This window comes from Sinocyclocheilus grahami, unplaced genomic scaffold (assembly GCF_001515645.1).
Source record: "Sinocyclocheilus grahami isolate Dianchi unplaced genomic scaffold, SAMN03320097.WGS_v1.1 scaffold151.1, whole genome shotgun sequence".
Lineage (NCBI taxonomy): Eukaryota > Metazoa > Chordata > Actinopteri > Cypriniformes > Cyprinidae > Sinocyclocheilus > Sinocyclocheilus grahami.
This window is the reverse complement of record NW_015505330.1, coordinates 1,058,832-1,068,049: the sequence shown is the minus strand read 5'-3', so window position 1 is coordinate 1,068,049 and position 9,218 is coordinate 1,058,832. Positions and strand designations below refer to the sequence as shown.

General features: G+C 36.9%; 1 protein-coding gene across 1 annotated transcript in view; it reads left to right on the top strand.

Annotated features, from left to right (window-relative positions):
• LOC107592224 (transmembrane and TPR repeat-containing protein 1-like) overlaps positions 1–9,218 on the top strand; it is a 58,520-nt gene that overhangs the window by 4,432 nt on the left and 44,870 nt on the right. Inside the window, exon 2 of the mRNA XM_016281638.1 lies at positions 5,194–5,371. Coding sequence (XP_016137124.1) covers positions 5,194–5,371 — 178 coding nt within the window. The remainder of the gene's footprint in view (positions 1–5,193; positions 5,372–9,218) is intronic.

Sequence of the window (9,218 nt, the reverse complement as noted above, 5' to 3'; positions counted from 1 at the left end):
TGAACTTGACCCACCGCCCTAAAAACGCAACGCTCTCGACGCGACGTCAGTCAGACGCGTGTGAAAACCTCAACCTGTTGCGCGTGAACGCACCTTTAACGATATTTAAATACGTCAGCTTTGCGTTCATGTCCACTCTTTGGGATTACGCAGTTGTTTACACACACAACGTTAGTGAACACTTGTTGCGCAGTTTATATAGAGCGCACCCAAAGTGCACCGCCACGGCGGTCATTACAAGCAAGCACTCGTAAACGGTGAAATGAAACAGACCATCACAAATGTGGAGCGTTACAGACGGGCAGTCCGAGAGAGACTCGCGAGGCGTTCCTTTCGCGTGGGTGACGTCATAGTCCAATGACGCCACCCTGGAACATGTACAGAACTTCCAGATTTCGCTCGAAGTGTTCATCGTCTGTTTCATTTACTTTCCCGTACATTTCTGTACATAAACTGACAGTCACCACTGATAAGCTACTACTAAATATTATAGAAACTGCATTTTCTGTAAAGTTGCTTTGCAACGATTGTTTGTAAAAAGCGCTGTACAAATAAACTTGAATTGAAACGGAATAATCCATATGGCGCGGGAATCTGACAGCTCTGCAACATCCACAGCAGCGCAAACACAAAGACAACGGAGGTGCTCCTTATAGTCTGAAAGGAGGCGTTGTGTATTTATAGCAGGGCAATTAACAGCCTACTCTGCGACTCATATTTTATCTCCTTTATTTTTGGAGCAGCCAGACACTTCCTGCTCCCTATAAATCACTGCCTAGGTCTTTAGTGCATAGAAATCTTTCTTTTTTGTAAATGCATACGTTATAATTTTCGCACAGTCTTGTTTCAGCACTCAAAGACCTTTGAGTATTTATAATACGAGTTATATGCGATTAAAAAGGCTAGATTTCCCCCTTTTTTGAAGAAAGAATTGTGCCAGATGCTAGGCTGTGATAAATGGTTTCCAGGGTGTTCCTATGCATTTAGTAAAGTGGTTTTAGTAGTTAGTGCAATGCAATGCGATTTGCTAGGCCGTTGCTAGGTGGTTACTAACTTTCCCAACCCTGAAATTTGTATGGCAATAGAATACGTTGCATTCAGAAAATACACTGTAAAATCTAATTAGTTGGGCTTACTTAAAAAAAAGCATGCAAACCGATTGCCTTAAAAAAAAAAACTAAGTAAAGTGAAATAGGAGTAGTATGTTGTACTGACAAATGCTTAATTAGTATGGTTTACTTACACAAGAGTTCTAGTAACTAAAGAAAAAGAACTGTAGGGGGTACTTGATCCTTTAATTTAGGTGTACTCATGGCTTTAGTACAGCTCAGGGGTGCCCAAGCTCGGTCGGTGTCCTGCAGAGTTTAGCTCCATCCCTAATCAAACACACCTGAACCAGCTAATCAAACTCTTACTAGAAACTTTGTAGCAGGTGTGTTTAGGCAAGTTAGAGCTAAACTCTGCAGGACACCAGCCCTCCAGGACCGAGTTTGGGCACCCCTGGTATAACTACTCACTGACTCCCAGAGTGCATTGCGGCTGAATAAAGTGAGTGCCAGCGGGCTCGTCTTCGAAGCGGCGAAACGTGCAGCGGTTTCCATGCCGCGGGGAAAACAAAAAACTTTCAAAATAGAAATAAAACGGGGAGAAGGGGCACCGCTTACTATTTTGTCTGGTCCGGTATTCTGTCACGGTTGCACTACTGAGTGGAGTGCAGAGCAAGGAACAGAGGGAGACGAGGAGTACAGCAATCCAGAGAAGTTTAATAACAGGACGCTGAACTGAAAACAGGGAACACTATTCAAACACATGACAAGACGAGGGGATGACTAGACACACCTGGGATCAATAGAAATAAACGGGGAACACCTGGAATTAAATAAACATAATCAGGACAGGAACAGGAAACTAACCAAATATGAGCATAAACACTGGGACACAGGGAGCACATGGGGAACAAAACACAACACAAGCCTGACAATACCTTTAAACAACACAAATATTATTTCTGGCAGATATAAAAATGCATTGCTAAAAAATTTTTGAAAACCTTATTCTTTGGTGGCAGTGGCAGTGAAAATGTTGTCTTTGCAAGTAATTTGGAAGAAAACATTTATTTTATAAGATTTTTAATTATTTAAAGATATAAAAATGTTATATATTTAAACAACATAAAATATTATTTTTGGCTCACATTATTATGGCCTGGGAAAAGGTTCCTTCTTATTCCCACCCTGACTGCCGTTACGTGCCAAAGTGATGACACGCAAATCCGTGAAGCGCTCCATCTTTTTTTTTGGACCCAAAAGGTTGCGGGTTTGAGTCTTGTACCGGCAGGGATTGTGGGTGGGGGGGGGGAATGTACAGCGCTCTCTTCCACCTTCAATACCACGACTGAGGTGCCCTTGAGCAAGGCACCGAACCCCCAACTGCTCCCCGGGCGCCACAGCATAAATGGCTGCCCACTGCTCCGGGTGTGTGTTTCACGGTGTGTGTGTGTTCACTGCTGTGTGTGTGCACTTTGGATGGGTTAAATGCAGAGCACTAATTCCAAGTATGGGTCACCATACTTGGCCACATGTCACGTCACTTTAAAAAAGTGTAATACTTGGAGGAGAGGTTTTGAGCAAGGTAACCCTAGTATTTTGGCGTTCGTCAGTCTTGTGCCGTGCATGTCATGAGAGAGCGAATGGGTGCTGCTCATTCCCCAGTGTGTGTGTATGAGAAAAGAGATAAAACACAGGCGTGTGTGTGCGAGAGAGAGCTGTGAGCTGAGTCGCTCTTGTATCTCAGCTTGATCCTCATGTCTTTTATCTGCTCTTTGATGCCGACTCGACACAGACTCTTGAAAAACTTCAGCTGTGCACAGATAGTTTGAGCTTAGAGCAGAGCCTTTAACACAATGCTAAAGCCGCCTCTAAATTTAAAGAATTAGTTTCTGTCATTATTTACTCACCATCATGTCGCTCCAAACCCAAATGCTCTTATTTCCTCCCTGGAGCATGCAAGTAGATGATTTTGGAGAATTGGTCCATAGCAAGAGTTTAGTTTATAGTGACCATGGCTGCTTAAACTTTATAAATCTAGAATAAAAAATAGGAAAAAATATCATTTAAAAATAAACTATAGGCAAATGTTTTACAAAGCTAAATAAAAATATAAATAATATTATTTCTATAAAAATAAAAAATGCATTGCTAAAAGATAATATAAAAAACTCTAAAATTGTTTCTTGTTCTAGGTAAGGGTAAAAACTGGAGGTACTAGCTTGACTGAGCCAGCAGAAAAACCCTATTATCATATGCCTTTATAACATCTAGAATGTTACAATCATATAGACTACTTAATAGATTTGTGATGCTTTTTGGGAATTGTTTGAGCTTCACAGCCCCTGTTATTTGTACTCTAGTGCTCAATGTTGTAGAATGACATGAAGGGTGAGTAAATAATGACAGAATTTCCACTTTGAGGTGAACCATTCCTTTCATATAGTTTCCTCAAATCAACTGGACTCGCTTTTCTGCTCACTGAGAGCATTGCAATTATGTGATGTTAGCGGTGACCAAGAGTTGTTCATGACTCTGGGATTGCAGAACGGCCTAATGATGCTGTCCGATGGAAACTAAAGACTGCACACTCAGGATAGATGGCTAGATTTTTATTTTCAGCTTTGATGAGGCCTGAAGACATTTTCTTGTTCTCCTGTAGAGACTGTAATATACACACTCCCGTCTCGATGTCACATTCATCAGCGGCGGTTAAACAAACACAGGCTTGTCATTGCTTGCAGATGAACAAACTGTTTCACAGTCATTATCGTTTTCCCTCCATCATTTCATTAACTGTCACCCTTTTCGCTCTCATTCCATCTCTTCTCATTCCTCCGGCTTGGTCTCGACCCCGAGTGCTGAACGTCAAGCTCGGAGCTAAATATTAAGTGGCAGGTGTATTCAGTGACTCATGTAGAACCTTCATGGACAGCTTTTTATGCTTGCATAATAAAGTACGCTGTCCAAGTAGGTCTGAAAGTACTGTTATCTGGCATTTATCCTGACAAAGTCTTGTGCTTTTCATAATCCTAATAGGGAGACTCCAAAATCATCTTTAATTAGAGTAAAACAAGCTAAGCATCTACTCATGATTACATTTTGATGGTAATTGGATTGTAGCAAGTGCCATCAATATTAATGTAGTTTATACTTAGGTTTAGGGGAATAAACAAGAAAGAAAGAAAGAAAAGTAACAGCATAAGGGTTTTGAATGGCATGAGGGAGAATAAATAATGAGCAAATTTTCATTGGGGTGAAAAAAAAATTCAACTTCATAATATAATATTTTTTATGTGAAGAAAAACTTTAAAAGATAGTTAATCTAAATAAATGAAATGTATAAACTAGAAAAACGAAAACTTAAAAAAAATGTAAACAATACAATTATTATTTCTAGCATATATAAATATACATTGCTAAAAAAAATTATCCATTAAAATACAAATATTATTTTATATACAAATATTATAAAATACAAATATTAGATAGATAGATAGAACATTCTCATATATATATATATATATATATACATATATATATATATATATATATATATAATCCCCCTACAATCATTAAAAACCTGATGATGATATTTTAGTTTGAGGTGATATTATATCTCAGTGTATTGTGAAATGAGTTCATGTTCATCATAATCCATGCCATGTTCTGCCTCTGGTGCTCTTGCTAAATTTTAATGCAAGCTTTCCTGCAAGTCAAGGTGACCATGGAACCTCATTAATGTTGCATTGCTTTAGGCTAATTGTTCCCTTCTCTCATCTCTTTCGGTCTCTCACTCTCGTTTTCTTTAAGGGCTTCCTGTGCTTCCGCATCGCAAGGTCAAGCAAAAGTGTTTACTGAGCATCAGAGGTTTCTCCACAGTCAGGTCTTTTTGTTTTGCGTACTGAGACAGACCTGAAATCCACTTTTTACCATGAAACTGCAACTTTCCTCTCTAAAGTAATTTGTCTGTCCATAGTAAAAATGAACATGCTGCATGACTGAACACAATCATAGTCAATCAGAACATATCTGATGCTCAATATACAATTATCTGGCAAAACTCAGCAGAAGTAGAAGCCAGCAAAATGGACATGCTCATATCTTTTTAATGTGACTGTTTCTCTCTTTTTCACTCTCGCTGTAGGTTAAACATTTTGTTGGGCGGCATGACTCCATTCTACTTCCACCTGGTGAACGTGTTTCTGCACTGCATGGTGACGGCACTGCTCATGCTCACCTGCGAACAGTGTGTGTTTGAAGACAGCAACTTCTCTTTCCTCACCGCACTGCTTTTCTCTGTTCACCCCATTCACACCGAAGCTGTGAGTGAACATGCACAACATGCTGCATTTCTACTTATTTCGACTGTAATCTATTCTGAGTCTATTCTGAGATATGTTGTTGTATGGTAAAGGCTGTGCAATGCTAATTACAAAAATAAGATTGTAAAGTTTTTGAGTAACATGAGGGAGAATAAATTAACCAGTTAATTGATTAATTATGAGAGAATCTTTATATTTGGGCAAAATTATTTTAATACATTATTTTAAAATATTTATTACAAAGAAACCATCTATCTATCTATCTATCTATCTATCTGTCTGTCTGTATTATATTTTTACATTATAGATTACATTATTATATTATATGCAATTTATATGTTAATACACACAAATATAAGATAATTTTTACTTTTTCTGAACATTATATATTTTTAGGTGAATAAATTTTTTTACTAAAATTTGATTTTTAAAAATATTTTATTGTAAAGAAAAATGAATAGTTAACATTTAAAAAAAACATTCTTTAATTTCTTTCATATCTATCTATCAATTGATATAAATGCTATAAATAATATTTAATATGTATATAACATGTAATATATAAACCATATGTGTGTGTATACTTTATATATTATTTATTTAAATAAATTATATAAATATATGTTCAAATTGAATATGTTTAAATAGTTAATTTAATATTCAGGAATTCTATGTTTAATGTTCTGTGAAAGTTTAGGGTGTTTCTTTGGGCTTTTTTTTAGAGATGTGGTCTGTGTTTGAGTTTCGCTTTCAGAGCTGCAGAGTTTGTTAACAGTAGAGCATTTGCTGGGTTGTTTGGAGTGAGTCCATGCCAGACTCCGATTATCAGCTCTGTGTAAACACCATACATCAACAGCTGCATCCCACCAGCATTAATGAGACTCACAATCACACACACACACACGGCTGCTGGAGGAGGTGCTGTCCTCAGAGTTTTGATTGATCAAGCAGAAGTATAATTAGTCTCTGGATAAATAAAAGAAAGACAAAGAGGAGGTGCTTTACTCAACTCTCTCTCTCTGTGTGTGTGGAATTATCATATTTTTCTTTTTCTTTAATTTATTGCCACTTTCAGGGTAGGGACAGCAAGAGATGGGAATTTAGAAATGATGGACGAAGAGGGAATAATGGGATTGCAAAGTTGAATACAAGCTGTATTCAAACTCACATTAACTGAATGGGCACCATGGCATAATGTATCAGAGAATACAGTTCACAGATTAGCTTCATTTTCTAACAGAACATAAATCAAGCTTTCAAACAAGTTTCATCATAATTTAAATGTATGTATGCTGAACAAAATAGTGTCATTAATGTTATATTATATATATATATACACAGTATATATGCATACAAGAATAGTTTATAGTTTATTTAAAGGGGTCATATGATTCTATTTTTCCTTTCTCTTTTGAGTGTTACAAGCTCTTGGTGCATAAAGAAGATCTGTAAAGTTGCAAAGACTAAAGTCTCAAATCCAAAGAGATATTCTTTATAAAAGTTAAGAGTCAGCCACGCCTACCTAAAACGGCTCGTTCTATATAGTTTTTATGTATAATGAATCTTTTTTGTTGTGGAGTCAAAAATATATAATTTTATTGAATTTATAAATTTTTTAGATGGAGATACAGTATACTATACAGTAAAAATGGTGAATTGAGAAATATTAAAATTTTTCAAAAAAATTCTCAGCATATTAAAGGATCATGTGACAATGAAGACTGCATTAATGGCTGCTGAATAATTAGTATTACCATCAAAGAAATAAATTACATTTTAAAATATATAATATTTTATATATATTATAGTATATTTTATGTTTTTTTAATATATTTTTGATCAAATAAATGCAGTCTTTCAAAAACATCCAAAAATCTTACTTCGTCCAAACATCTGACTGTTAGTGATGCTTCATCTCTTGCTTTCACTCTCCACTATCTATCACCTTAAAAAACTAAAGTTTTTTGCCTCACCCTTGAACACATGCTCTATGGCAATCAAACACACCTGAAGCAACTAATTAGGGTATTCAGGATCACTTAAAAATTAAAGGCAGCTGTCTTTGATTAGGGTTGGAGCTGAACTTTGCAGGAGAGTCGATCGCCAGGAGCAGGGTTGGGCACCCCTGCTCTATGGTGTTTCATGAAACTAAATAGCGGTTATTTGGTGTCAGTATCATAGTGAATGATATCAGATAAGGTTATCAGGTTACATCAGCTCCCTCAGCGCATGCTAGAGATGTGCATCGCTCAGCTTGCAACCAAAGGTTTGTCCTCACTGCAGGGCCGTTGGCTAGTTGTTAGTGGAGAGGAGCATCACTTGACAGGCATCAGCAGGCTCCTGATGGAGGATGAAAGGCCTCCGTTCACTGGCATTCTGTCTCTCCCTGGAGACTGTACTGAAGTCTGCCTGCAACCTGCTGACCATCTGTCCCACTTCCTCCCTCACAGCCACCCGCCGCTGGCCACTGCCCATGTCCTCACACTGTCTTGTAATTGAAAAAATGCTTTTAGTCCTGTCATTAGCTAAAAACAATTTCATATTCTACTCTCCCATTCATACGGTTTCAGACATTTCTGCATATATGAGTCATATTATTTCCTGATCTTAACTTTTTTGCACAATCGTGCACCTTTTTAAAAAAAAAAAAAAAGTCACACAGGAACTTCAGCTCGTATCCAACGCCTGCTCGGCTTTCAGCTGTGCATATGCGATAAAGTGTGTTTGTGTAAGTTTCTCTACACTATCTGTTTCTCTTAGGTTTTACATTTACAGTGTGAGTGGAAAAACGGTTTGTAGATTTGGGTTCGCAGCAGTTGGATGCTGTGTGTGTGTGTGTGTGTGTGTGTGTGTGTGTGTGCGGACCCTCCATTGGCAGGGCAGGGCCCGACTGCAGCTGTTCTTGAGTAATTCCTGTTGAATTAGGTAATTGACTGAAATGTGGTATAGCTGTGGGTCTTTCTGAAAAGTGCAGTGTTTCAGATCCCCAGCTTGATATACAATCAACCCGTAGATGTGTGGTGTGCGTGTGTGTATTTAATCGCCAGTCTTAGCATGGGGAAAGAAGTAGTCACAATTTAATCCACACCTTTGAAAGGGCCTCAGAGATCCATGGATCTACTTTATGGACCGAATGTCTTAAAACACAATAGATTAGGAACATGATCTTTTATTGTATAGTGTGTGTGTGTACTCTCTGCAACTGTCCAGGGTGAAATGCTCCATTATGAGGCAGGATAAGAGTTTATTAGTGCTGGTAATGGCCTATTGTTTGAAACAAACAGTGGGAAATGTGTAGGAGGACAGGTGACAAATAATGTAAAAGTTTAATGGAATGATGGATAAGTACAGGGTCATTCAAACTCTACACAACTGTGTGCGTAATAGCATTATGCATGGTCAGGTTTTGTGTGTGTGTGTGTGTGTGTGTTGGATTGTACATGCAGTCCTTCTGGGAGGTTCCTAGTTACAATCACAGACATTTGTAATTATGTGATATTGATCTACATGTGCAAAATTCAAACTTAGCATATAAATCATTTTATTAGGAAGAATTTTAATTAGCTTTTTTTATTATTCAATTATTAATATTAATATTATATAATTATATGTTTATTAAATACAATTAATTTAATTAAATACAATTGAACAATTAAGTAAAATGTAAATATTTGATAATGTTTTAGAAAAGCAAAAAAATTCTATAGACAAATCTGTATTTTAAAATGTGTGTATGCATACATATGTGTATAGATAGATAAACACATAAAATAGTAATATAAATAAAAATGTTTATTTAAAAATGTGTGTGTGTGTATATATATATATATATATATATATATACACA